The 27,464-nt window shown below is 52.2% G+C and overlaps 8 protein-coding genes across 8 annotated transcripts; 2 read left to right on the top strand and 6 right to left on the bottom strand.

The window, feature by feature from the left end:
* Positions 1 to 580: 580 nt before the first annotated feature.
* On the top strand, positions 581 to 2,820 carry B0T23DRAFT_99174 (methylmalonate-semialdehyde dehydrogenase mitochondrial precursor). The gene has a single exon (XM_062842105.1). The coding sequence runs from the start codon at positions 687 to 689 to the stop codon at positions 2,436 to 2,438; it is 1,752 nt and encodes a 583-aa protein (XP_062696270.1). The 5' UTR covers positions 581 to 686; the 3' UTR covers positions 2,439 to 2,820.
* An 894-nt stretch (positions 2,821 to 3,714) lies between these two features.
* B0T23DRAFT_411260 (uncharacterized protein) lies at positions 3,715 to 7,454 on the bottom strand. The gene is made up of 3 exons (XM_062839435.1): positions 7,179 to 7,454; positions 6,593 to 7,118; positions 3,715 to 6,542 (listed from the first exon to the last, which is right to left on the bottom strand). The coding sequence occupies exons 1-3, from the start codon at positions 7,227 to 7,229 to the stop codon at positions 3,802 to 3,804; spliced, it is 3,318 nt and encodes a 1,105-aa protein (XP_062696269.1). The 5' UTR covers positions 7,230 to 7,454; the 3' UTR covers positions 3,715 to 3,801.
* On the bottom strand, positions 7,124 to 8,113 carry B0T23DRAFT_99149 (uncharacterized protein). The gene has a single exon (XM_062842104.1). It carries the CDS (start codon positions 7,776 to 7,778, stop codon positions 7,278 to 7,280), a length of 501 nt encoding a protein of 166 aa, XP_062696268.1. The 5' UTR covers positions 7,779 to 8,113; the 3' UTR covers positions 7,124 to 7,277.
* On the bottom strand, positions 7,754 to 8,522 carry B0T23DRAFT_99129 (uncharacterized protein). The gene has a single exon (XM_062842103.1). The coding sequence runs from the start codon at positions 8,159 to 8,161 to the stop codon at positions 7,892 to 7,894; it is 270 nt and encodes an 89-aa protein (XP_062696267.1). The 5' UTR covers positions 8,162 to 8,522; the 3' UTR covers positions 7,754 to 7,891.
* Positions 8,523 to 13,298: 4,776 nt separating this feature from the next.
* On the bottom strand, positions 13,299 to 15,079 carry B0T23DRAFT_394194 (uncharacterized protein; the record flags this gene model as incomplete). Its single annotated transcript, XM_062838115.1, has 7 exons — positions 13,299 to 13,567; positions 13,719 to 13,734; positions 13,880 to 13,982; positions 14,041 to 14,210; positions 14,391 to 14,547; positions 14,838 to 14,978; positions 15,039 to 15,079. The coding sequence occupies 7 exons, from the start codon at positions 15,077 to 15,079 to the stop codon at positions 13,299 to 13,301; spliced, it is 897 nt and encodes a 298-aa protein (XP_062696266.1).
* Positions 15,080 to 17,873: 2,794 nt separating this feature from the next.
* B0T23DRAFT_427060 (GTP-binding nuclear protein GSP1/Ran) lies at positions 17,874 to 18,891 on the bottom strand (the record flags this gene model as incomplete). The annotated part of the gene is made up of 5 exons (XM_062840035.1): positions 17,874 to 18,008; positions 18,065 to 18,270; positions 18,337 to 18,490; positions 18,585 to 18,677; positions 18,832 to 18,891. The coding sequence occupies 5 exons, from the start codon at positions 18,889 to 18,891 to the stop codon at positions 17,874 to 17,876; spliced, it is 648 nt and encodes a 215-aa protein (XP_062696265.1).
* Positions 18,892 to 19,643: 752 nt separating this feature from the next.
* B0T23DRAFT_98984 (uncharacterized protein) lies at positions 19,644 to 20,915 on the bottom strand. The gene is made up of 4 exons (XM_062842102.1): positions 20,734 to 20,915; positions 20,477 to 20,656; positions 20,006 to 20,413; positions 19,644 to 19,933 (listed from the first exon to the last, which is right to left on the bottom strand). Exons 2-4 carry the CDS (start codon positions 20,627 to 20,629, stop codon positions 19,805 to 19,807), a joined length of 690 nt encoding a protein of 229 aa, XP_062696264.1. The 5' UTR covers positions 20,630 to 20,656; positions 20,734 to 20,915; the 3' UTR covers positions 19,644 to 19,804.
* A 2,191-nt stretch (positions 20,916 to 23,106) lies between these two features.
* Positions 23,107 to 26,398, top strand: B0T23DRAFT_427058 (uncharacterized protein; the record flags this gene model as incomplete). Its single annotated transcript, XM_062840034.1, has 5 exons — positions 23,107 to 23,958; positions 24,020 to 24,544; positions 24,596 to 25,049; positions 25,112 to 25,336; positions 25,401 to 26,398. The coding sequence occupies 5 exons, from the start codon at positions 23,107 to 23,109 to the stop codon at positions 26,396 to 26,398; spliced, it is 3,054 nt and encodes a 1,017-aa protein (XP_062696263.1).
* Positions 26,399 to 27,464: the final 1,066 nt, after the last annotated feature.

Raw genomic sequence — 27,464 nt, 5'->3', positions numbered from 1 at the left:
TGATGTGACGGCGTTATCTTGACTGATAGTGACGGTGAACTCCGTGATGTTGTCTACTTAACACTACACTACTAGCCCGGAGCTTTGATCTGGTTGCCGGGTATCCGTTTCCTTCCCCGTCTTCCGCTGGGTTGACTTTGGCTGGGATGTGCCTGATGAGGGGGTCCCGCTATGAAGACACAGTGGAGAAGAGTGATCGCCGTCTTCCGACAGGGAGAAAGGGTCGAGGAAGGTCATTGGTTGGTCGGCAGGCGGCGGCTTATTCACTGCGAGCAAAGAAGCATCTCCATCTCTCCGCACTTCCCCCGCACGACAGCATGTACACTACGTATGCGCTAGGACGACACAGCGACACCGGCCACTGGATGGACGCCATTCATCAACCGAGCGAGCTGGTTCAAGCCGGGAACAAAGTCGCCTCGGGCCAACGGTGGTTTCGAATGTGTGGGAAAGCGGTATCGGTCCGTGTTTGATAAAAGGGCATCATGGCCGGACCTCCTATCTCCTTGCTGTCGTTGTTGATTCAACCAGTCAGCAGAGACCACGGGTAATAGGAATTAGGTCAAGGTAACAAACAGCCAGAGACTGACTGACCTCTACGGCTCTCGTCCCGTGATTGCATTTCCATTTCCTCTCTTACCTTCCGTCCTCCCTCGACTTCTCCCTGGTCCAAGACTTCACTCAACATGCAGCGCCTCACTTCTCGGGGTCTCTCAGCGTCTGCCTCTGCCGCTGGTCGTCGCCTCGCCTCCACCAGTTCACGCAGGGCATCACCACTTCTGCTCTCCTCCGCCTCCAAGATGTCGTCCCCAGCAAAGACCCCTTCCGCCACCGCGGCGCGAAGGATACATGCCACCGCCAACCACCTCCGTCCTGCCGCCGCAGCCCTCGAGAGCACCGCGACCAGCTATCCTACCACCCACGACAAGATCGCCGACGTCAAGGACACTCCTTGGTTCATCGACAACAAGTTCGTGACCTCCTCCACCACCCAGTACATCGATCTCCACGATCCCGCCACCAATAACCTCGTCACCCGCGTGCCCCAAAACACCGATGAGGAGCTCAAGGCCGCCGTCGCCTCGGCCCAGAAGGCCTTTGAGTCGTGGAGGAACACCAGCGTTCTCCACCGTCAGGCCATCATGTTCAAGTTCGTTGGTCTGATCCGCGAGAACTGGGACCGTCTCGCCGCCAGCATCACCCTCGAGCAAGGCAAGACCTTTGCCGACGCCAAGGGCGACGTGCTCCGCGGTCTGCAAGTCGCCGAAGCCGCCTGCGCTGCTCCCGAGCTTCTCAAGGGCGAGGTCCTCGAAGTGGCCAAGGACATGGAAACGCGCAGCTACCGAGAACCCTTGGGCGTCGTGGCCGCCATCTGCCCCTTCAACTTCCCCGCCATGATTCCCCTCTGGTGCATCCCCATCGCCACCGTGACAGGCAACACGCTCATCCTCAAGCCCTCGGAGCGCGACCCGGGCGCGGCCATGATTCTGGCGGAACTCGTCCAAAAGGCCGGATTCCCCGAGGGCGTCGTCAACATTGTCCACGGCGCCCACCGCACCGTCAACTTCATCCTCGACGAGCCCGCCATCAAGGCCATCTCGTTTGTCGGCGGCAACAAGGCAGGCGAGTACATCTTTGCCCGCGGCTCCGCCAACGGTAAGCGCGTGCAGGCCAATCTGGGCGCCAAGAACCACGCCGCCGTCCTGCCCGACTGCAACAAGAACCAGTTCCTCAACGCCGTCGTGGGCGCCGCTTTCGGTGCCGCCGGCCAGCGCTGCATGGCTCTGTCGACCCTCGTCATGGTGGGCGAGACCAAGAACTGGCTTCCCGAGCTGGCTGAGCGCGCCAAAGCGCTCAACGTCAACGGCGGGTTTGAAGAGGGCGCCGACTTGGGACCCGTCATTAGCCCGCAAAGCAAGGAACGCATTGAGTCCCTGATTGCCTCGGCCGAGCAAGAGGGCGCCACCATTCTGCTGGACGGCCGCGGCTACAAGCCCGCCAAGTATCCCAACGGTAACTGGATTGCTCCCACCATCATCTCCAACGTCACCCCTAGCATGAAATGCTACCGCGAAGAAATCTTTGGTCCTGTCCTCGTCTGCCTGAACGTGGACACCCTCGACGAAGCCATCGAGCTGATCAACAGCAACGAATACGGCAACGGTGTCGCCATCTTTACTCGCAGCGGTCCCACCGCGGAGACCTTCAGGAGACGCATTGAGGCTGGACAGGTCGGTATCAATGTGCCGATCCCGGTGCCTCTGCCCATGTTTAGCTTCACGGGCAACAAGAAGAGTATTGCGGGGGGAGGAGCAAGTACGTTTTATGGAAAGCCGGGAGTCAACTTTTATACGCAGCTTAAGACGGTGACGGCGCATTGGGCGGCGCAGGACGCGATTGGACAGAAGGCGGATGTGGCTATGCCTACGCATTCGTAGCGGTATACTATATGTGTGCGTGTATAGTAGAGATAGGTAATGAATTGTGAAATAGTGAATTGGCAGGCAATCTTGTTTTTGGATTCCTAATTACGTTCGTTCGTTCGTTTTTTTTTTTTTTTTGTTTTTCTTTCGTATTGGTTGGGGAGGAGGGGTATTTACCTATCTGTGGAAGTTTAATGTTTGGTATTTGTCTGTCTGTCTGTCTGTATCTGTTTACTCTCTGCCTGGCAAACATAATACAACAACCATAACCACTACTATACGACATGATATGATTTACCACTACAGAGTACACAGACAGTACTTGGCAATGCAATATGATGATTTCCACCACTCGGCTTAATAATGTACCACACAGATTGTACCAAAACTACCTACCCTAGAAGACTGTTAAACAGTATATATATTATGCACTTACTTGGCAGTTCTACTTCACTTGTTGTGAGTCCATGTATGTACAAAGGGTAATTTATCTACTGCCCCCTGCCTAGAGGTAGCTGGTAATCAGGAACATACATATATACATAGAATAAAAAACAGGGTAGATGACGTTAGTAACACATTAAGGAGAAACATGTTTCTACTACATCTTCAATCAACTAACTGCTCAGCCGCTCAGCCGCTTGGCTCTTCCGACTTCTACTTGAGACTGCCCTTGGCTTATGATATATAGAAACGAAAGTACGTACGTACACTGACTGACTAGGTCTAACTAGGTAGCTGTATAGGTACCCTATGGTAGCGGTAGCGTGTATTTCTTACTTTAATAGGTAGGTAGGTAATGGTAGGTAATGGTAGATATTATGAGAAGACATGTTATAGTGGTAATGTGGTAAGTTAGTTGAGTGTCAACAGGGTGCAAGGCAGATCGGATTAAGGACAAGATGATTGATTGCATAATCATGCATTGCATTATAGACATTTTGAAGCATATAGGTAGGTCCGGTATTTGTGTAAAAAGATTAATGTTTGTTTGGTATCACTTCATCTCATACCCTTCCTCCTTACCCCTACGCTGCCAACCCCTACCGACACTGCTAAAAGAGAGAAAAGCATACACAAAGACAAAACAAGATATCAGCGGCTGGGAGAGTACCTAGGTAAGAAAAAGGGGAGCCATATCATATTATGTCAGGTCCAAAGATAACTACTACTACCACTCGCTACTCTCCATCTGCTGCTACTGGGGGATATCCATCGTGTTCTTCCTTCCTAATAATCAAGAGGTGCTGAGCCCACCCACCTCATCCAAAAATATAGATACTGCCTGAAGAAAAAAAAAAAAAAAAAGAACCATCATACAATAACCAACAAACGAAGAGAAGCAAACACTCAAAACCAAATCTCAACCATCATAGAATTAAATCCCCGGCTTCGAAAACCCATCAGTATTAGGCCAATTGCCTAACCCGGCCGGATCCCCTCCAATCCTCACATACACACCCACAGCCGGCACTCCTCCATCCAGCACAAAGAACTGATACCATCCGGGCGGCGCAGTATGCGCATTAGGCGGCGCGTCCACAGTGCAAGACGTGCCCGTGCATTGCACGTTGGGCATGATGGTCCTGGCGCCCATCGAGTTGCCGTGGGTGCTGGATACCGATCCCAAAAGAGTGACGGTGATGGCGCCGTTACGGGCGGCAGCGCCGAGGGTGAAGGGAATGGTCTTTTGGTTCCAGTCCCAGTCTCTGTTTGCGAGAGTAAATGTGGGCCGCGGCTTGCCGTTGAGGAGATAAGGCGGGACGAACACCTCGACGCGGTACTCTTCGGGGTTGACGGCATCCTGGGGGTCGGAGCCGGAGATCATGACGCGCCCGTCGAGAAGCGTGATGGCTTCGGAGTGGTACATGCGCGCAATGGTGGTGTTGGCCATGACTGTGATGCGGGAGCCAACGGGCTTTGTAGGGTCGTAGAGCAGAGCGTTCAGGTTCGGGTTGTTCGCGAGGCCAAAGCCAGCGACACCGTGGTGGGCGCCGTTGGCGATCAGGTAAGTCCCGTCCGGCAAGGGAGCCATGCATGGCATGACGCGGAAGGATGGCATGCGCTCAATGACCCATGTCGGGTTGGCGTCGTCGGGACGGGTGGACACGCAGTTGTCGAGGGCGTAGCCGGGGCCCACGTTGGAACCGCCGCAGATGAGGACGCCAAGGTTCTCGGAGTATGGGTAGCGCTGCGGGAGCAAGACGGCGGCGCCTTCCAAGGGGTAGGTGCGCCCGGATGTGGGGTCATTGACGGCGCCGGGGACCTTGGGCAGTACTTTGATGGTGGCAAAGGTCTTCTCGTCTAGGATTCTGGCTTCGTTCCAGTATTGGACAAAGATGCCACCGCTGGGCAGCACTGCGACAAAGGGATAGAGGTTATTGGGATCGGTGCGTTCAAGCCATTCCATGAAGAGTGGTTTGGTTCCGGTATAGGGCAAGACCTCAATGGAAGGGACGGCGGCAGCGTTTGAGCCAGTCTCGCCTCCAATCACAAAGATAGAGCCGTTGGCCATGACCATGGCGCTGGGATACCAGCGACCCGCTTGCAAGCTCAGCTCGTTGACGTTTTCTTCCCAGTCATGACCAGGCCAGTACAGACGAGTGCCGTAGGTAGAGTCTCCAGACCAACCCCCCACTGTCAGCTGGCGGCCTACCTTGTCGGGCAAGGTTACACCACCAGCACAGAACACATCAGTCTTGAGATGAAGTTCACGGAAGGCCGCATTGGTACCGATCTTGGACAGATCGAGCTCATATGCACCCGTTTCGTTGGCAGGTCCAGTTCCCCATTTGGAAAGGAAGCTGATTTTGCCTTCGATAGTTTCGGACGTCATCAGTGGAACGGTAACGCCGTTGACGAGTAGTTCATATTTGCCGGCCCTATAATCCTGGGGGAAGTCCCACGAGTAAAAGGGTGTTCCTGTCCAGAAGTAGGTTGTGAGGCGGCTACCACCACCGCAAATGGACGATGTCTCACCGGGACAGACAATGTTGCACTCCGATTCGGGGCGTTTGGTGGCACCGGATGTCCCAATGTTGGCCGGATCACCGCAGTAGCACTCTTGTCCGTATTCGAGACCAGCAGCCATGTATCCGTATTCGGCACATCGATCGAGGCACATCTTGGGCGTCATGACATTGGGGAACTCGGATTGCCAGAAGAATGTGCGTTGGTTGTTGAGGTTGTCTTCATAGCAGCCATTGTAGGCCCAGTCACCCACCGTCTCTTTCGGAGCTGGAGGAAGGTCCACTTGGGGTTCACCACGGGAAACAATGGTGAGTCTATCACCTGCGCCGCACTTTTGGCTTGCGTCTCCTGGACAATTGACGCTGCACTGGCTGTCGTCAACCTTCGCTCCACTGTTAAAGAGCGAGTTTCCGCAGAAGCACTGAACGCCATATTCGGTCCCGGAGATGGTGTATCCCTGTGAGGCGCAATACGTGGCACAGACAACCTGAGAATTAGTCTGGCTGTCGGGTGCCTGGTGGTTGAGGAGACGGCCAGTGGTTCCCTCAGTCCAGCAGCCTTGAGGAGCCCAACCTTCGGGGAGACCGGTGGGTTGGGGAATTGCAGACGAAACGGTGGAGCTAGGAGCGACTGTCGTGCTCGGGGGTTCGGTGCCATTTTTGGCATAGACAGACAGTCGGTTTCCAGCGCCGCAATACTCTGTGGATTTACCAGCGCAAGTCATGCTGCAGTCAGAGTCGGGTGCGGCCACAGACCCAGCATTGAGGCTGTTGCCACAGTAGCATTCACGGGCATACTCTACACCAAAGAAGGTGTAGGCAGCACAAAAGGCGCTACAGGCCTCGAGTGTCATCTCATCTGACGCCGTGGTAGCAGCGCTCAAAGCGCGGTTGCCAGTGGCCTCGGTGCGGCATCCGTACCAGTCGTAATTTCCAACGGACGCCGGCTGAGCAGGGTCTTGGGGTTCGGGAACGGCTGAAGATGTAATGGCAATGATGCCGGAGACGGTCGAAGTTGGCGGGAGATCACCCTTGATGTAGATATTGAGGCGATTACCACCGCCACAGAACTCGGTGCTGTTGCCGTTGCAAAGCGTGGTGCATCCGCTGGTCGCAGGGGCACCGCCATTCGAGATGCGATTACCGCAGTCTTCTAAAGTCAGCATGGGCTCCCTTTCAAGTGGTTTCGAGGGAACTTACAGCATTCACCGCCATATTCCACACCCGCGTACTTGTAAGCGGAAGCATCACAGGCGGCCGTGCACTTGTCCACCGTCATATTCGCGCCTGGGATGGTACCAACAACGAAGGTAAGTGTTCTGCCGGTTGTCCCTTCCGAGTAGCAACCAAGAAGAGAATAGCCATTGACACCAGGGTTTGCCTGAGGCCCAACCGCGGCAGAGCTGTGGAAAATGGACAGTTTCGAGGGGCCTCCGCACGGCTCTGTTGCGTTTCCTCTGCAAGCCATGTTGCATTGTGAATCTTCGAGCTTTTGAGCAGTGGTGGCAATGCTCTCACCACAATAACACTCTTGTGCGTATTGGGTTCCGGCATACTGGAAGCCTCTTGCGGTACAAAAGGAGATACAAGCCTCATTGGTCATGTCCTCGCCGTCTGCATAAGTGGCCGCGCCAATGGTTCGGTCGACCTCGGTATAACAACCATCGTATTCCCAAACGCCTGGAAGATTGGTGGGGATGACGAGTTGGGAAAGTGTAAGTGGTAGCTGGGCGCATAGTTAGCTATGGATCATGAGAGCGAAGCACCTGTCAAGAATGAGGCTTACTGAAGACAGAAGAAGAGAGGTCAAGACGGCCCCTGCTTGAATTGCCCTCATGATGGAAAAGTGTTATGTCCTATGGCGGACACCAGTACGACAGCGAATTCAAGAGAAGGGGATATCGAAAAAGAAGGAAGCATTACCGACGAAGGAGACCATGATAGCTATATATCTTCCATGGCCAGGTAACACCATGGCTGACATCTGTAGGCGAAGCTGAGTTATGAGAATAAGAAATGGCAATACGAAGTACCAGTGACTTTTTTTTTTTTTTTTTTTTTTTTTTTTTTTTTTTTTTCGAATCTTTGGTTGCAACAAGTCAACGGGAGAGTAACAGACACCCTTGCCACGCTTCTTGGTGGTTGCCGGTAAGCGAAAAGCCAAGTTCTTGGTGGGAGGTGTGGGTGCCGGATGGGGGATGTTGTTCTGGTGCTGCCATGTGAGCACAGTGAGAGAGAGGGTGTGCCAGTGTGGTGCCGACCATCTCATCGTACCAGAAAATGTGAGCTGCTGATGGACGATATTGCACAGCCCATATTGCTTGCATGTCATGGAGCTGGGGGAAGGGAGGGGATCCCGGCAGGGGTATATGGATGAGGGTAGCATCGTGTTGGGCCAGCCTTGGGAAAAACTTCGATATTCTACAAGGGGAAATATTTGTGAGCAGCTAAGTATCCCAAATGGCCAACATGGGTTGCGATAAGACCGTGATATTTGTGCTATTTGACAATGGTGCACCTGGTGACCCCTAGACTAGTGCTGTCAATAGACCGATCTTGCTGTTGGAAAAGCAAGAGGGAAAAGGAGCTGGCGTAGGTGGTGTAGCCGGCACCATGGGAGCAGCCGGTGGGTGTAGCGAACACGGCATGATCCGTATAAGTAAGGTAAGCCCAGGCAAGGTACATGAACTCGCGGCGGTGTAGTGGAAACCAGGCAGTGGGTGAGACTGATTCCGAACCTACACGACAGGAAAAGCGCATGGCCGCCATGCTGTATCACCACACTTGCGGCCATTGGTAAACCGTATAGGCAAGGCCCAACTCGTTGTAAGTGGTCATAATGGCAGCCTGCTGCTGTGAACGAGGCAACGGCTGCACCAACAACCTGGAGGCGCCATTGTTCCGTCTCCAACTCTTGAGAGAGAGAAAACTCATGGCAGGGTCGGGTCAATCTCGGTTGGCCGGTCGAGCTTTGATGCAGTAGACTCGGATTTCGGTAACAGTTGATGTGGAGATTAACTGCAGCAGAGTGGTCGAGGCCTACTTGTCAACTCGTATCACCCCGGTTGAGATGTAGTATAGGAGTGAGGTGAGATGAGTGTGGTGAGTGAGCGAGGTACTGCCTCTACAGTATGTATGCATTGGGAAAGGAAAGGGTAGCTAGGTAAGGTAGCATCAGGACATCTGGAAAGACATGGCCGGGTCAGCCTTTCCGGAGTGCCACCGCAAGCCACACGAGGCCGTCTGGGATGACTGACCAATGCCCACATTCCCCGCATCGGGATGGCTAACTGTGGTGCCGTGAGTATGGAAACACAGTGGTCCTTGTGGTTTTCTGGCCTTGTGTCGTCTTTGTAAAGCCGAAAAGTTTCTCGTGGCGTAGAGGTGCTGATTGATCATGAGTCTGGTGATGTTGACGAATGTGAAGATGTGAGGTTCGTGATGGTTGGTCGGCGTGAGGCTCTCGACGCGGACTCATTGTGAAGCCTGCCTGCCTAGTCTATTGTCTTGGTTGTCTTGGATATTTCCAATTCAGGAAGCAGAAAAGAGGAGGGCTTCATGCCCTATGCGTGAGACTCCGACCTGTGACGGAAGCTCTTGCCCATTGACTGATCGGTCCAGAAGCGTTTGCGCTTGCCCAAAGTGTCTGTCTTCATTCCTTCACACCGTCGCTCTCCCATCAAGACAAGGAAGGTACCGGGTACCTTGCAGATGCAGGGCAGCCGTGTCTCCTCCAATCTTGAGAGTTCTCACTGCACTTCCATGTGCCTTTCCGGACTTCGATTTTCGTCGAGTTTTCGTCCATGATCAAGACTGGAGACTGAGTGTTTGGAACATCAGCCCATGACGCACTGAGTGTGATAAAGAGGGCATTGGCGCAGCGTCATCATCTCACTCTTAGTTCGCCGTCGGTTGTTGGTCGTCCTGGTTCCTGATGGCATCCATCCTCCTCCTCGAGATGGAGTCACCGAGCAAAGGCGTGTCGCCAGTTCCTTTCAATATGTGACTGACTGACTGACTATTGTTTCCGGAAAGAGCTGAAGACCATCAAAAAGGTTTGGCGTCTATCAAGCGAGCCCGCGATGAAACCCGCCTCGGACCGGAGCACTCCGCGGGCCTCACCGAGAAGATACGCGGGATCATGGATGTTTCTGCCACACACACCCTCCTGTCACAGTGTCGGATGTGTCTTGGTCAGACAGACTTGACCAAAATGGCGTCGCTGGGTGGTCACGGCATCTTGGGGTTAGGGTTGTCCGAGTAGTGTAGGGCATTCCTTTCGTCTCCACAATGTGTGAAGTGGAGGGATTCGATTTTCGAAGGCCCAAGTATCAAGGTACTTATTTACCTCGAGCTTCCACTTTCCTCTCTTTCTTTTGTCTTGATCCTGCCAAATGTGATAACTGTGCTACCTACAGCTCGGCTCGGCTGACGACCCTCCTCTTCTTCCAATTTCGCAGAATAATGATACCCCAAAGCGCAACCCAAACTCAGCCCATCGTGGAAATGGAACGCGGGGTCCATCAGCGACTCCCAAAGACACAGGCGGCTCGAGCTGGCTGTTCGGATAACCCCGCCATCACCAACTGACTGACGACTGAGACAGTCTTGCGCCGGGCAACCTTCAGCTCAATTGTTGACACCTCGCTTTTGATCACCTCTAGGGGGAGAAGCGCACTCAAGGCTCCAGAGAGGGAAGACTCTTCAATGTCAGCCTCGGTGGTTCTCAAGAAGTCCGAACTGTCATCAGGGCCCTTCTCATCCCCAGAAACTGACGCCGCAAGAGAATCACCTGCAAGATCTCGGGTAATCAATCGCATACGATTCGCATTTTCCCCCGCCCATAAGGCGGTCAAGTCAACATGTCCATCACGAGGGCCAGCCCTGCAGACTCACCATCTTGTCCTTGTCCACGGCTCAGCACCGCCAAAAAAGCAAGGTGAAATCTCCGGGGTGAGATTCAGGAGCCAATGATTTCCCTTGCTCATCCACTGTCCCTAATTTTGGTCAAAACCCGTTCAAGCCACCCTTTGCGGGACAAGAGGCCCATCAATACACCGTCTCGAACCTTGGACTTGGGATCGTGAACGACATGCCATCATCCAAGATGAGAGTTGGGCGTCGGCCGTCCAAGTGTAACCCACACCTTCCTTTATCACATCCAGTATTCCTTATCAAGACCTAACAACCATCATACCCCCCCCCCCCCCCCCCCCCAAAACGTCCTTCCCTGACATGATCTGACACTAACGAATGGGTCTGAACACTCAAAGGGTTGAGTAAACCACTCTTCGAAGATGTCTACACAGTATACACTAACAGCCCGTCCGAGTCAGTCCTTGTACCACAGATTCTTTGACCGCAACCCATAAACAATCCTCCAAGTCGGAGTTACCTTACCATTAGGTCACCCAGAGACCAATCATAACACTCTAATGTCAACTCCAATGCCTTATCATCAAGCAACACTTTACATACACAGTGGTCTTACCATTCAAGTGTGCCCTATCCCTTTTCGGATGCCTATATCAGGAAGTCCATCAGTCATCCCGGGCATGCGTTGTTGCCCGGAAAACTCGTATCCGGCAACGGCACTCTCCCTGATGACATATGCAAGGCATAATGCACACTGGTCACAACTACATAGGTATACCTACGCTTGATGTTGGAAGGCTGAATCTGGCAGCTTGGTGGCAGATGTATTCCAGTTTATTGTCCCCGCGCGATTTTACTCGGGATTTTCCGTTTCGACGCTGTATCGGGGTATGACCTGACTCCGTGCAAGAATTCCTTATTTTGCCGACCGGCCGACTGAGTGTACGAGTGTACGAAGACGTCCCTGAAGAGCGTATGCAGTCCTTCCAGACACTGGGTCGGCATCGCGGTCAGCAGGGTGTATGCAAGGCTTCATCGGATTTATACCGTCTGAATATTTTCAATAATTTCCTGTTTTGCATCCTGCTGTTACTGCTATCCTACCTTCCTACGCACACATGGCTCGATTCCATGCCTAATATCCTGAAAATCGCATGGCTTTGCAGTTTCGGATATTCTCCTTGATTCGGTCTGGCGCTGATGTTCTTGGCGGTCAATTCATCTGCCACCACGTGAGAAATTACAATGCCTGGATGCAAATGTTTCTAATTCAGCTTCTTGACCTAGCAGCATGGGCATGTTCTCCTTCAGTTCAGCCGCATCGACCAACCTACCTTGAGCTATCACATTGAACACCCACCCCCGCATGAGACGGGTAGCCTTGAGATTATGTTCACCGAGGAGCTGGGTCACCTCGGCGGCAATGTCAACCACGGTCTGGGTTGTAGATGCTCGCGGGGAACGTACCGTGGTTCTGTTGCCAGTGCGGAGTTCGGCAGGTCTGGCCAACGTCAGCTGCGCAAGCCCTGTCAGCCCTGGAACCCCCGTTAAACGATAAGACCTTTCAATTCATTGTATAAGCTGCCCAGTACTCTGGAATGGCTTTCGATTTCGGTCGGTGTGCAAGAAATGCTTGACTCACCTCAAACAGCGGTTGCTACATGGCTCAAGACTGTCTCGGCATCCAGTTACGACATATCCTAGCACGATCCAGCAATAAGAAAGGAGTGAATTTGCCACCAAGCCCCTTATTCCTTTCCCCGGAACGCCAACGCAAGCCTCCCATTGCTTTTTGGGAGGAGGCTTGCTGTTGTGGCGTCTTCTGGAGTCTGATCATAGACTACTGCAAACATTTATGCCGGTACACCGCGATGAGATGCAGGAACGACATTGATTCTAATATCTTGCCCCTGACTAGTCAAGGCGGCTAAAAGTCTAATAGTGTTCGAGTCGTCACCTGCGTCAAACTATCGAGGGCTATCGCAATCTTGTCAAGGGCGTCAATGCAGCGTCATGTCGTTCAACGGTGATGCTGAGCGCTAGTGGCAGACTAACGACTATACGCAGTAGCAAGATGAACGACTGCTCTTACGGCGAATCAACAGAGAAACCACGGCACCCCCCTCTTTAATGTCAATGGTTACACAGTTCCTTGGATGAGGGATTGACCAATGCTTATTGCCACGAGCTGAGCGCAAAATATCTTATCGACAGTGTCTTTTGCTGCGTATGAGTCAGCGTTGCATTGCGCTGCAAGCGGTAAGAGAATACGGGATTGATCGGTTCAAGCTGACATGTTGGTTTACCAGTGACCTCTTGATTGCATTTTTCAATGTTGTTTTATGACTCTGCGCATCCGTACAATATCCGGATGGAGTGTAAACCTGAGGCCTAGCAACGTGGGGAAGAATGTCACAGTGACAATGGATTTCAAAGTTGTCGATTAGGATCAATAGTTTGTTTGTGTTTTACCTCATGGAAATGATCAAGGCTAATCTTTGGAGCAGGATGCAGATTGGATGAAACACCAGACTGTTCAAGATTTCAAGACTCTGCCATTGTTAATGTTGGAGCTCAAAGAAGCAAAGGGAGGCATCACACAGCTCAGCTGTTCGCCGCAATCACATCAAGGCAGACATATTGGCTGATCCTCTCACTTTCGTGAAGGTCTGCTTTGATTGTCTCTTTAAGCACGTCGCTTCGAGACACTTGGAGGAACACTTCCACATCGCGCAACGTGCTAGAACGCCAGAGGCAAGTGCCAAAAGAATCATCAAGGCCGAAGCAATGTCGACCAACTGCCAAGCAGAAACAGAAAAGCACTTTACCTGATACCCAAGCTATCCGCGACGAACACTTTTTTGTGATATGGATTCCATCAATGGTCTGGGACAAGTCCTCTTTCTCCTCGGATGCTGCCGACCTGCTCTGCACTTGGGTCGAATGATGCAAACACTCAAGGTATGATGAAGACAAGAAGTCTGAGCCCAGATCTCATCGCGATCATCTGAATCACAGCTGAACGGGGCAATCACAGCTGAACGCCGACTGAGAGCAGCCCAGACTCTTCAGTAATGTCCACAGGCAAAACACACCCAGACCATTCACCAGCAGTACATCCGCCAGTAGGTTGCAGGTATCGTTCTTCCTCGCGTCCTGAGCCCCTCCCGAAAAAGGAACCCAAGAGCACAATGAAAAAAAAGGTGTGATGTAGGCCGGTCAGACTTCCATCGAAACCCACCCCGCCCAAGCGCCCGAAGGCAGACCTTGAGAAACCGGGGTACAGATCATCGCCACTCTCTATACAATCATGCAGTAAAGCAAAATCGCCACCTTTGCAGGCAGAGCGAGAGTAAATTAAAGGGACCTCACTGTTGGGAAACGAGGATATAGTTCATCAACCCGGGTGGGATCTGTGGCTCCTTTAGGGAACACAAAAGAGGACAAATACTATAGAAATGATTCTCCTGTAGAGCGCAGAGTGGTTAGCAAGTATGTCCAAAATGTGGATCCCAATAGTAGGGGTAAACTCACTGAAGTATTGTCGACATGAAGAAAAAAAAAGAGAAAAAAGAAACCCAAAAAGGTGGGAGAGAGGAGAGTATTTTATACCCCTCCGAAGAGATCCTGGTGGTCTGTGCACGTGTGAAATTTTTTGGGGGTGGGTGGGTGTCCACTTTGACGGACGGAGGTAAAGACGGGAACTTTTCCGGTACTGTATTTTTTTTTTTTTTTCAATTCCATTCACCAAGCTCCGTGAGTAGTGTACGTACCGTGACCCGCTCCCCTCGGCCCGTTCCGTCTTTTGGGTCCACTCCGTCTCCTCCGCTCTGCTCCGCTCCGCTGGGTGACCGGCACCGGCACCGGCACCGGCTACGATGAAGAGCCAACGAAGGAAGGACTTGACATTGTTGAACCAGATGTCTCGAGAACTAACTTCTCGCTGTTACACGTGTTAGCGTTAGCTATGTAAATTTAGACTATAATTTCAAGTGTCCCGAAATGGTTATGTAGAGGTAGGTAGAGGTATCATGGCTCTCCTTCTGTAGAGTGCCGGGATCAACTGCGATGTGCATGGAGTACCTCGTTTGATGAATCTGTATTGGCATAAGACAAAGCGGACAGTTTGCGATTGCGTTTTGGCGCCGTTGAAGTCGGCGAAAGTATCACTACCGAGGGAGTAAGAGAAAGGACTAGTCGATGTTATGGTTTCGACGGAGCCGGAAAGTTCATCTTCCACTCCGTGTCGTAATATTTTGGCATTGAACGTTGATGTCCTCCTATATGATCACCATCAGTTTCATTACTCGTCATTTCTCTCACTAGCAGTAGAACAGAAACTCCGTTTCAACCCCTTCCATGTTATACCTACGCTTCCAAGTACACATTGACCACCTCACTGGAACCACGACTACCGGTAGCCTTAACTCTAGCCGACTCTGGTGATCGATCAGGCGATGCAGGCAACGCAAGTCAAGTATCCATCACCTTCTCTTCCTCTTCCTTAGCCTCTTCTCACAATTCCTACATTTCCAGCAATCCCCAGCTTCAAACACCCCATTACCATTACCATGCGTAACACCCCAATGCTGATGCCACGGAGGTCTTTTTTTTGTCGGTTTCGGTGGGAGTCTCCATGGCTGTGGGAGTGTCAGTCTCCATCCGTCCGATGGGATCCAACTTCGAATTAGAGAGTAGAGGTACCCAGAATCTGTAACAATAGAAAGGGAAAACCACGTCTCAGTACTAATGATTATGACTTCCTGTCTACTTCTGTCGCTTATTCTTCTTCTTCTTCTTCTTCATGTCCATGTGCACCTTCCCCTGGCATTTGGTCTTGCCCGGGTACCCTTTGTGTTGTTTTTACCACGGGATGGACAGGGAGGTAAATATAGGTTGCGAAAGATAGAAGGCTGCTTCTTTGTGTTGAAACAAGTTTCACGCCACCATGAGGCCGCAGGTCAACCACCCTTTGAATGAGAACCAGAAACACAAGGATACCCTGAACATGGCCTATTTTCGCAAAGCCTTTCTGTTCAAGTCAGGCAAGCACTTGACGGCTTCGATGGCGAGTGGTGACAGAGAGAACTCTCGTTGCCCATTTTCGTGCGTAGGGTATATAGCTGAGACTGAAGGGGTTCGAACCATAAAATCAACAATGTCCCAAACCTTCGTGTTAGAGAAGATGACAAAGAGAGGCAGCCGTCAACATATCGATGGAGCCTCTGCCAAAGCAGGAAGGGACTTTGCCGTCAGGACCAAGTGAAATAACCTTTAGGTAGGTAACCAGTCAGTTCAAGTTATCATAACAGGTAGATCCTTCCCTTCAGAGAGCTTGACAACAGTGTTGTGCCTGAAAATCACTAATCGAGCCTGTGTCTGGAGCAGTCCATACCGACAGCCTGCATGGAAGGAATAGTTGTGTCAGGTTTTCGTGGAGATAATGCGTCAAGAGCCGTATCACGAAAGGCGACGGTGGAAACCATCGGCTCCGCCTCTGGTTCAAATATGCCCAGTGGAGAAATTTTCCTCGCGCTTCAATCTCCATCCTTCACCACATTGATTACGTAGCAGCTAAAGAGGAAGCACTTACTTACCTGCCGAACAGCCGCCCGTCATGTCGAAACCCTTCCCCTTTCTCAAGACCACCGATGCTCCGGATGATGGGGTCGTCAACTTCCCAAAAGCAGCCCGGCTGACTGCTATGCCCATACCGCCGCCACTAGACAACAGTCTTGGCCCAAACACTTCTCTTCAAGTTTCTCACAGCTGCCCATTTCGCCGATTGGTTTTAATTATCCTGCGACAAGTCGTTCATACCTCTAATCAACCAGCCGACAAGTACGGCCCAAACCAATCGACATCATCCGAGTAAACCTGCCGAGTAAACTTGCCGAGTGAACGTACAGCCGCACTCCTCATCTCCATCCATTTCAAGCCCTCATTGAGGCATCTTGGTAGACAGGCTCTCGTCGAGAAAACAATTAGCCCAGTTCTTCTCACCTTCCTCCTCACCTCACTACCAGGCTCCTCATCTTCACCGACCATGCTCCATCATCTTTCGCAACAGAGCCCCGAGTCCTGAGGCTAAGGCTAAGGTCCTCCGAACTCTCGGCTTCTGGGTCCCCTCGAGTCGCTGGTGTCAATACACTGATTTGAACCCGTCATGGAGTCGACTCTGCCTTGGTTTACCCCGTCCGCGTCGGCGCTGCTTGAACCGAGTCTCTTGAAACTTTGCCTGCCTGTCTGCCTGCCTGTCTGAACTTGACAGTAGACCCGACAGTTAGTAGACCCGACAGTAGACCCGACAGTAGTCCTGATCGAAGTACCTCTAGGTAGATCAGACCGTGTCCCGACCGTGGTCCTCATATGGCCGTGGCCGGGCCCTGGCTGCCCTGGTCCTTTGGTCAGGTTCGTTGGACCTTGACCTGACTTTGTCCGTGACTTCGTTGGAAGTCGTTGGCCCGCTCCAAGTCTCAGCTGAAGTCCAACGTCGGCAGGCATCTTTTCCCATCTCTTCCCTCGGCTTGGCAACTTGGCGCTTGGCACTTTACTCTTGGCGCTGACAAATATAATTTTACACTACTGCGTATAGCTGTGCCAATAACTACCTACCATTTCTACGATGCCTGATCATGGCCGCGTGTGTTACCCAAGCGCTAATTACACAATGACGCGTAGCAAGTGGAAGAAGCAAGGGATCGCGGCAGTGGCAGGCAAAAACGCCTTGAGGGTAGGTATGTAACACGACAAAAGAAACGAAAGCTGTGGTTTGATGTCATTGCCAGGATGCCAGGGAGCTCGCGCCCAACGCCCGCCCCCACGCAGCATTTTGGCGTTGGAACGCGCCGGCCGGCGGGGTGGTACACTACATACGTACGGATGAATGGGCCTCACCGCCTAACCTTATCGCTTCGTCGGTTCCTCGTTGTTGCCGTTTGATATCAACGTTCAACTTCATTGATGACCTATGAGCACCATAAAGTGAGTGGTGGCTAAAACCTGTGTCTACCAAAAGGGTATTTTGTGGTGCTTTGTGTGTACCTATCTAGATAATCTACCTACTAAATAAAGCGGGGGTCGTTCATGCTGAAAAGCGAAGAAAAACATGCAGGTCTACCTCCCCAGTTGCTTTGGCTAAGTTCGCGCTCTCCCATTCAGATCGAGTGTCATGTCCACATGCTGTGATAACGGGGGTATGATCTTGTCGTCGTGTAACATAAGTCGGCAAAGTCCAACAACAACCACATTAGCAGCTCACCCTTCTTCAACTTCCCATTGCAAAAAGAAAACATAAAAGGCCTTTGAAATCGACGACCTCTCTCTCCTTTGCTGTCTCGTCTTTCTCGCTTTTAGACAGACTTCGACCGCTTTCTCTCATCCTCCAAGACGACGTGGTGACAAAAGGCTAGTTTCTCTCCAACCTGGTTCCGGACTGGCGACTGCCCCGAATGCGAAGTAATTTTTTTTTGTCATTTGCGTCTGGAAGACCCGCTCATCCTTTCATAACGGACATTACCAATCTTTCATTTTCCCACAACTCCATGACTCCTGACCAGGGGTGTTCCGCCTGAGCCGGGCCCTGAAGCCGACCCTATCCATCCGCTTAGAGATCGTCATCGTCCTCCTCGTTGGGAAGAGGCATCTGGGCAGCCTCGTCCATCTCGGCGCGGTACTTCTCCATAAGCTCCTGGTCGACAACGGCGGTAGGAGGAGCAAGGGCGGGGGCAGCGACGAACTCCTAGAGACACAGTTAGACATCAGACCTCGTATGGCGCTAGGGGTGGGATAACATACGAGAGCGTTGTTGCCGACGAGCTTGCGAGCGAGCCAGAGGAAGGGCTTCTCGAAGTTGTAGTTGGACTTGGCGGAGATATCGTAGTACTGGAGGTTCTTCTTGCGGTGGAAGGTGATGGTCTTGGCCTTGACCTTGCGCTCCTTCACGTCGACCTTGTTACCGCAGAGGACGATAGGGATGTTCTCGCAGACACGGGTGAGATCACCTAGATGTGTTGTCAGAGCGGGCTGTCATACGTCGCGACGGGTCCTGGATGATGAGGGGTGCTTACGGTGCCAGTTGGGAACGTTCTTGTAGGTAATGCGGGAGGTGACATCGAACATGATGATACCGCACTGGCCGTTGATGTAGTAACCGTCACGGAGACCACCGAACTTTTCCTGACCGGCGGTATCCCAGACGTCGAACTGGATCTGGCCGAAGTTCTGCGCGGGGGGGTGGTTGGGTCAGTATCGGGTTCGTCGAGCGAGCGCGCGTGCAAGCACACGTTTGTTGTAATCGAGGGCCATCAAGACTTACGGTGCTGAAGCCAAGAGGGTGGACCTCGACACCGAGGGTGGCCATGTACTTCTTCTCGAACTCACCAGTCAAGTGGCGCTTGACGAAGGTGGTCTGGCGATGGCATCATAATGTTAGCGCAACAAGTCCCAGCAAGCAGACGGGTACCCACCAACACCACCCCGCAGCACAGCGATATGTACTGGAGCGCCGATGGTGTTTGATGATGATGCCGTCCACGTTCGCGGAAGATGGGATGTGGACTGACCTTGCCGGTACCACCGTCACCGACGAGGACGAGCTTGAAAGTAGGGGTCGCGGCAGCCATTGTGTATGATGCTTAATATCGCAAGCGAAAAAGAAGCAGGTAAACAAGTCCTTTTGGGAAAGTCAGCTATCGACCGGTCGGAGCGACACAGATGGGCGGGGTATCGAATGGTTAAATAAGGGCGAGGGAGGGAGGGATCCAAATCGAACTAGAGACGCACCTTTGCGATTTTGCAGAGGGTGGGAAAATGGGTGTGGTCAAAAAGAGAGGAAGCAGTGGACCTCAGACAGCCTGGTGGATGATGTTGTGTTTTCAAGGCACCGCCGCTCAAGGGAAGGGCCACCAGCCTTGACGAAAAACTCGTTGGGCGGCGGGGTGCTTGTTAGGTGACGGGCACGTGACCCGCCTGGTCAGTGCGGTACCCTCAACCAACTGAAAGCAACGAACCTGATGGGCGCAAAGTCAAACCGATCGATGAGGATGCCATTCACTCCGTCTTGCCGCAATGCCGCCCGTTCGTGTCTTATTTCCTGGTCCTGACGTGCTGACGTGCAGACTGTCGCGTGTCGGGAACAAAGAACTGAACCTACCAAGGGTTTCAAGCGTTGGGCCACAGTGAATGCGCACTCTCATGGCATCAGCCTTATCCATTTATCTCTTTTCCACTTTGACATCAGGTTTGCTCGTTTAAGTTCGCTTGTTTTTGTTTTGGTTCTGGCCTCGTTACTACGGTGAGGGAGAACCCCTGGCGTCTTGGCCTTTTGGTTCATCTTTCGAATGCCAGTCAGTCTCACATCCGTTGTTTCCTTCATTACAAAGCAAATTCCCAAAGAGGCCTCATTCTCAGGCGGCAATGGCGCATCCTGATTCTTCCCTAACACATCTGAGCGGATTTGGTGCCCAATGACGCTACTCTTGTATCACAATCTTCTTCTGCCTAGCTCCAGGCCATCATCTCGCCCCCGTTGCCTTTTCATAGTGGCAAGATATGGCATCCAAGCATACCTCTACCGCCCCAGTCGCGGCGAGGAGTCAACGTTAGCCGAAGCTCTTGGGTTCGTGTCCCTGCCGTGCTCCGAGAGACCTTGACGAGAATATTTTGCTAGTGTCCGGTTAGCTCAGCTTTCTCCAGGCTGACAACTACTTGGGGCAGACAGAGCCTGGCACGACTTACCCCTTCATTACCCTGAACACACTCTGCCACCTTCCTTAGGCTGTCATGGTTGGACCGGTTGACATAACCAAAGCTGCGGATCAGATCACCGGCCTTGAGACCTGCTGTGGCCGCCGGACTGTTATCAACGACACTGTTGACTTTGGCGAATGGCTGCTCCAGAACTTCGGGTACCGAATCTGGCAGCGGTGCGGCTTGATCAGTGGGAACAGGTGTTGACTCTTGGTCGTCGTCCTGGATGCTGGCGAAATGCTCATGCAGACGCTTCTCGATCAAGGCCATCAACTCCTTGTAGTCGTTGCGAAGATGGATGATGCGCGACCTTGTTGTTCGGATTTGCGCAACATCAATATCGGATCTGGGAAAGCCATCGGGAGTAAGGAGGTTTGTGTTCATGTCAACGCCGTGCTAGATCACATTGTATCAGTCAAATGGCTTGATGAAGGCTCGATGAATATAAACTGGACCAACCGAATCAAGCACTCCGCTGAGCGCCTTGAGCTCCCCCTCGATAGCATCCTTCTTGCGCTGGAGCTCAGCAAAGGATAGATGGGCAGCACTGCCGTTGGTGACAGGGGCAGATGTCGGTCCCGAGGGGACAGTAGGCGCATGAAGGTTGCTCATGGTGAAGAGTTGCAATTAACGTATAATCTTATAATGGGTAAGCCTTAGTTGTGAAATCACCAAGCATGATGAGATCTCGATCTCAGATTGGAGTATGTATGTACCTAGCTGGCTCGTGAATTACCTACCTAGGTACTTTGTACGGGCAGTCTCCAGCGAATGACGCGATGCGGTGGCCTGGCCGGATGGATGCCTCTCTCTGCCGCTGCGGGAGCTTGAGCTTCAGTGAGCTTCCCTAGGTAGCTTTGCTGCCCCGGTCTTTGGTTGCCGTGTCCCACTCTTCGCCGGCCGCCTGTGATGGTCGGATGGGCCGAGAATGAGGTGAGCGGCGGTGCGGGGTAGCATTTCCTCGTTCTCTAGCCCCTCCATTATGGGTCCTCTGACCAATGGGGTGGCAGCTTTCACCTGGCCGACCCGTTCGGACGATGTTGACCGGGGCTCCCATCCCTTGGATGGCGCCTGCCCACCTGTCGCAGGGATAGCCTGCGCTACATAAAGAACCACAAGGGCCGCAGGGCTTAGGCGCAGAAGTGGACGGAACTGAAGACGAGAAATGGAGCGGTTGCCCGTGCTGTCTCTCATCGTCAAGCACTGCAGTTCCCGTCGGCACTCAAGCAGACCTTCCCTTTGAGAGTGAGCAACAAGCAAGGGTGCAAGGGCAACAAGCTCCGAGGAATGGGACACGGCATGAAGCGAACTTTACGACTTTTTTTTTTTTTTTTTTTTTTTTTTTTTTTTTCGCAACTGCATCTCAAACAACGTCCTTCCTTCCCGTCCATGATCGACGTCCCACTGCTCCTGCTGCAGTGCTGCAACTCGAGATGTGCCTCACCTCACCGTCCCTGGTCCCGGTCGAGGTTCATTTGGAATTATTACCTGACCCACAAAGACGGGCATCAATTTCAGCCATCATTGTTTACATCCCATAGCATGTAGGATGCGAAAACTCCAATGGTCAAGTCACGATAGGCAGTGATTGGCTGTCGCTGATCTTCCACTCACCTCTCGTCTCTGTCCTCTCTCTCTCTCTCTCTCTGCACACCACCATAACCCATACATCTTTCGGCTGTGTCTGGATTTCTTAGCACTTCAGCGACCAGAGGGCACAGTACACTAGGGGCACGAGTACCCAGTGGTCCAAGCCCAAGAGACGCGGGAACAAATCCATAGGCTGACTTGAGCCACGTGTCGACCGTGTTGCGGTTTCACGTCCGATTCTCGCAGCCAGCCTTCCGCTTTGATGGCGGACCCATCTGGCCGAGTCCGCCTGAGTCCTCCCTTCCACTACACTACCTTTTCAGCTGGAGACCAAGACGTCCAAGAGAACATGGCTGACTGTTTCGGGCGAGCTCGGATGCCCAATGGACATCAATGAGTTCGAACGGGCATGAAATATCATCAATGACGTGCCTTGCGCTAGATATCCAAGAGCGGCTTTCCGGCATCCCCGGCCGCCTTAGTTGCCGACCCTCGCTCCTTAGTACAATCAATGGCTACTTATCTATCTAGCCTTAGCTTCCTGCCTTGCTGCCTTTGAGACAGACTTTTCCAGGCCGGGTTTGAGTTGAACCCGGCCGGCCTCTTCTTCCCGTCCTGTGCTGCAGTTACTCTTATCGACGGGTGCAGGTCGGAGTGTTGTTCCTCGTGGTACTACCTACCTACCTTAGCTCTACCTGCTTCTACTCTGTCCCTTGAAGGCGGGCGGGCAGGCAGGTCTCGGTCATCAACAGCAAAACGACTGGAGCAACAACAGCAAGCCGGCCAGGAAGGAACTGAAGCGACAAGGACTCACACTCACTCCTGCCCGGCCTAGAACGAGGTGTCCTGGACTGCCGGGGTCTCGGAGTGGACTACAGTAGTAAAGCGAAGAACCTGGGGGAACGCTCCTTCCCAGTCGCCCTCTCGTATCGCCCACGGCATCTGGCGATAACGAACAATCTTGCACCATCCATCTTCAAGCCCATGAAAATTTCTGCCCCGTTCTTTTCGTCTCCGACCCCTCTCCGAAAGAAAGACTTCTTCCCTCACAATGTTCTGGTTGCTAGTACTTTGTCAGTCGTGGAAAGGAAAACGGCTCCAACCTTTTTTGGTTTCTTGGTTTCTCGGTCAACTACTCTCTAGCACACATCGTGCATTATCTTTTCATCGTCACGGGGTCTTACCGCTGCCTTGCTCTTAATTACCATGTTTCGATAAGGGCCAGTGCATCATCTGGAACACTCGACTCGGAGAGGATTGGAGCCCACGGATCCGAGATACTATCTGCCGTGCTGCGGTTGCTGCAGGAGCACTTGGACTCGAGTCTCATCACGGTCGGTGCAGGTCATCTGAGCTTCAACCAAAGGGTTTCAAGTTTGGAGTTTGGAGCCTCCTCTGGTCTGGCTCTGGGCCTCCCTTCTACCTGGTTCTCTTTTTTTTTTTTTTTTTTTTTTTTTCTTTTCTTGGAACCTCCTCTCGACCACTGGATCCAACCCACAATGGCAGCCCCTGGACCCAATGTCGATACCCATGTCGATCCAGTCACCAAGCCTTTACCGCCATCTCCTTATGCTCTACCGATAAGCGCCATTCATACCCCCTTCGACCCTAATGGGAACCCGCTGCCGTTGCTGTTAACATCAGACGAAACACAACCACTCGACCATGTACGGGAAGATCTTACAGTTACGGAAGAAAAAAACGTCAGCTCCAGCCCTACTGTGGCCGTGGTGGATGTGAGCGAGCCCAATGAGTGGGATACTTTGGATACGATACACGACTTTCAAGATGCCGTTGCACGTCATCAGGCCCTGGAAAGTAGCAACCATGTCTACCGGCAACCAACAGCAACACCATGCGAGCCCCCAGCCAGTCAGCCCTCGAAACCGAACCGGCCGTTTCAAAAGTGGATCAAGACTCTGCACAAACGAGCAGTTCGCCGTCAGGAAGCCATGGGTAACGAGCATGCTTCCACGTCTTACTACTTCAACCTCGATGGGGCGGGCTCGACAGCCTGGGGACCCGGGCACTACCGACCGTCATCTTCAACATCCTCTTTTGGTTTCGTGACGGCCGTCAAAAGCGCCAGTATATCTCTGACTAGTGCCAGCACTATTCTGACGCGCTCCCGGAGAAACACCGTTCGATCATCCCGTGGCCAGTCGAGGACAGAACGCAGCAGCAGAGCTTCTCTCTCCGGTGCGCGGCTTTCTGAGGATAGTTATTGTCCGGAGCGACAGCTGATGGTGGATCCTGCGGCTATAGGGAGGTCGTTGCAGCGACGCCGGGTTCTGGAGGAGCTCATCAACACGGAAGAGAGTTATATTGGAGATGTGCGCTTCCTGATGAATGTATGTTGCAGCTTCATCCCGTCCTCTTTCACTGTCTCTGACTAGTTTACCCCTAACCTAGGTTTATGTTACCATTCTTGCTTCGCTTCCTACTTTGCCAGCCAGCCTTCGCTCTTCTATCAATCAAAATCTCAATGACATTGTTGAGCTGCATGAGGAGATGTTAGGCGACCTCCATAGAGCTATTCCTCACTCTGAGTATACACAGCTCAAATTCCCTCTGCAAGTTCCTTCGGCCGGCTCGGGGTTCCGTGGTCATCAGCGATGGAGAAGTCTGGATGCAGTACCAGAAGACAAGGATGGCATCTCATGGCTTCGTGAAGTTCCGGGCATGCTTGCCGACCCCCAGGTTGCTGCTGAAGTTGCCAAGATATTCAGCAAGAAGATGAACCGATTTTTCATCTATGAAGAGTATGGTGCCAAGTACGAGCTGATGATCAAAGATGTTGCTTCTGCTCACAGGACAATGCCTGCATGGCAATCATATCAAAAGGGCATTGAGATTCTGGCTTCCTCTCTTAGCTCGGCTAACAGTCAAGACGACAAACAGAGGAAAAGTCTCACAATTGGGGATCTGCTTATGAAGGTAGGCGATATATCGCAAAATAACACGCGGATGTATGCTAACAAAGACCAGCCAATCCAGCGTGTGTGCAAATACCCATTGCTCTTCGCCGAGTTGCTAAAACACACCCCTGAGGCAGACTGCCCCTATTCTCATATGGAAATCGAAAACACGCTTATCCGATTGCGTGAGGCTACTGCCGAAATCAACAAAGCTACGGATGATTCCAAAATCAAGTCCACTCTGGAGAAAACATGGATCCTCCAAGACCGTCTGGTGTTTCCTAATCAGCAACTGGATGCAGCTTCAAAGAATCGCATTCGATCATTCGGCCACATCCAATTGTGCGGAGCTCTGCATGCCTGTTGGCAGACAAAAGAAGGCGTTAACGGGCAGTACATGGTTGCTCTACTGTACAAGGAATGGTTCTGTCTAGCTACAGCTAGTAGGACTGACCAGATATACACGATCCAAGCTTGCATTGCTTTGAGCAACGTCAAGTTGGAAGAAGTGGACAACTGTCGAGGTATGACATTGGCTCTGTCAGATGTCTTCATCCGTGTGAACCTCGTGCTGACGTATCTATAGGCCTTCAATGTCACACCGCGCCACATTCCTGGAAACTCGTGTTTCTCTGCGACCACCAGTTGTACGAGATCATCTTGACAGCATGCACGCCGAAGGAGGAGATGGAATGGCGTACACGCCTCGGAAACCAACAGACCACCGAGGGCCAAGACCAGATGCAACCGGCAACTTTTAGCTCGCTTTCTCTGAATATCAAGACTCTGGGAGCTGTTTTTAGAAAGCCAGGTATGTGTTCACTCTCCAATTGGTACATGGACAGAAATAGCTGATAATCACCGATCATAATTAGGCACCATTGCCAGGAAGATATCTATACATCGAGCGACCACCGTCGGGCCCAAGTCACCGTTATGCCAAGTGATACTTAAGAATACAAGTGTCATCAAGGATGCACCCGCTTCGGGAACAAACTCCTCAATCAGTCGATCTCAGTCCCTTCTGACCACCAATACCCGACTGCCAGTCCTTGCGCCATCTCGTGAAGAACGGGCTCGACTCGAGACTCTGCTGTCAGATGTCTGGACCCGGGATATCCTCCCCTTCCCCGGAATAACGGCCCGATCCCGAAGCGAGCAGCTAGTCCGAGCATCCGCTTCATCCATGATACGAAAGCTTAGTGTGGTGAGCATTACGAGCAGCTTCACCAAACGCTCGGCCAGTTTGACCAGTCTCCCACGCAAAGGAGGGAGTGGCAGTAACTGCACAGAAGAGGAAACTTGTGTCGGCTCCACTGCCACCAAGGGCACAACAAGCCCCAAAGTCCTGAGCAGAGTCTGCCACAAGGCGGAGGAAACCAGCCGTTCTCTACTTTCCGTGATTCCCGATAAGATCGAGAGACGTAGTCCTATGCTTCGCAGCGCGTCTGACTCGGTGGGTAAAGAGATGTTTAGTGTGGTACATCAGCTAGACCGAGGTCGCATTCGGTCAGAGAGCGAAAGTGAAGGGGCACAGATGGTTCATAATGATTTCTCAGGTATTCTGCAACAATCATCGGGAAATAGCTCGAGGGCGCCGAGCATCCAGCAGTCGAATCTCAGCAAGCAGACGACCAGGGAGATGTCTTTCCGGAGAGGAAAGGAGAATGATGGCTCGGCTGGTGACGCGGCTAGTGTTAGAGGTAGCGGGAATAGTATATTATCCGGTGACTCTGAGTACAAGGGGTCGACGCCGAGGAAACTGAGGAAGAGGTCCAAGACGTCAACATCAACCACGACGGGGAACAAGTGGGCAAAGGTAAACGTGCATAGGGAGGTTATGGTGCAAAGCTTGAGGAATATGTTTCGGTGAACAAAGGAGGTGAAATAATGTTTACTGGGTCAGGCAAAATTTGATGACGGGCGGCAAGGGCAAGACGGTCGGCATTATTGGGTTGGAAAGGTGGCCGGATAAAAGCATCTCTTATAATACCCGCGTGTTTTTTTCTTCTCATGTTTATGGCTTCATGGTTTTACGGACTTATAAGGAACGACCAACAGGTGTTGAAAACCGTCTCGGCAACGGGGTCATGTGCTCGAGGATGGTATCGAAATGGGTTGCCAGATTGTTACCTCAAAAGTTATCAGATACCCAAATGTTAAAAGTGGTCGTTCGCTTGTGGGAGGTGGTATGGTAGATGGTGATGGTATTCCCAAGGTAGGGAATTTCAAGGCTGACATGGCGTGATGTTTTCACGATGATTCGGTATGGTTGTTAGCACATGATGGCTTATTTTGGCTCGGCATGGTGAACTCAAGATGGCTCCAATTGACCCGGAACGGAGCAACTCAATCCGATGGCCAAGAACAACAAACTAGAAGGCCAAGCAATTCACCGCCCTCGCGTTCTCACCTGCATTGCCAGCAAACATTGGCAGTTGTCGTGCAGTTGTCGTGAATGCCAGATGGACGTCGCGACTGACGTGCCGTTGTCCGATTGACAATGACGTAATTGAGGTCACAAAAGCTCGGCTGCAAGGTACCAGCAGCAAGTGCACTGAAAAGAGCTGCATTTTGGTGGATCGAAGTCGCTGGAACCTTGAATTATTTATAAAGAATACGCGCAGGACCCTCTTTCATTCCAAGTGTTTCTTGAAGGGTAAGGAAGGGTAAGGGGAAAATGAACACATTTCGAGGGAACTGGTGCCATGGTCAACAAGGGAAAGGTTGGAGGCGGCTCGGAAGCAAGGTCTTGGTGACAGCGCTATTGCACGCTAGCTTTCAGAGCCCGCTGAAAATGGATCTGCGGGGTTCTTCCCGCCCCACCATTTCCCCATTGGAACTGTGCCTGCCGCAGCAGTGGAGTAAGTGTCCAGAAGACCCGCCAATTAACATCCAACTCCCAAGCGTCACCTATGACGTAGTTGTTTCTGTTTGTG

This window comes from Neurospora hispaniola (assembly GCF_033458365.1).
Source record: "Neurospora hispaniola strain FGSC 10403 chromosome Unknown B0T23scaffold_2, whole genome shotgun sequence".
Taxonomy (NCBI): Eukaryota; Fungi; Ascomycota; class Sordariomycetes; order Sordariales; family Sordariaceae; genus Neurospora; species Neurospora hispaniola.
This window is presented reverse-complemented; position numbering and strand designations above follow the sequence as displayed.

Coding starts and splice junctions, on each gene's coding strand:
- B0T23DRAFT_99129 (XM_062842103.1), bottom strand. CDS start 8,161: ATGGCGGCCATGCGCTTTTCCTGTCGTGTAGGTTCGGAATCAGTCTCA.
- B0T23DRAFT_98984 (XM_062842102.1), bottom strand. CDS start 20,629: ATGAGCAACCTTCATGCGCCTACTGTCCCCTCGGGACCGACATCTGCC. Junction 20,414..20,476: donor TCAGCGGAGTGCTTGATTCG/GTTGGTCCAGTT, acceptor AATGTGATCTAG/CACGGCGTTGACATGAACAC. Junction 19,934..20,005: donor GTGTTCAGGGTAATGAAGGG/GTAAGTCGTGCC, acceptor ACCGGACACTAG/CAAAATATTCTCGTCAAGGT.
- B0T23DRAFT_411260 (XM_062839435.1), bottom strand. CDS start 7,229: ATGAGGGCAATTCAAGCAGGGGCCGTCTTGACCTCTCTTCTTCTGTCT. Junction 7,119..7,178: donor CCTCTCTTCTTCTGTCTTCA/GTAAGCCTCATT, acceptor CTATGCGCCCAG/CTACCACTTACACTTTCCCA. Junction 6,543..6,592: donor GGAATATGGCGGTGAATGCT/GTAAGTTCCCTC, acceptor TGACTTTAGAAG/ACTGCGGTAATCGCATCTCG.
- B0T23DRAFT_99149 (XM_062842104.1), bottom strand. CDS start 7,778: ATGCTACCCTCATCCATATACCCCTGCCGGGATCCCCTCCCTTCCCCC.
- B0T23DRAFT_99174 (XM_062842105.1), top strand. CDS start 687: ATGCAGCGCCTCACTTCTCGGGGTCTCTCAGCGTCTGCCTCTGCCGCT.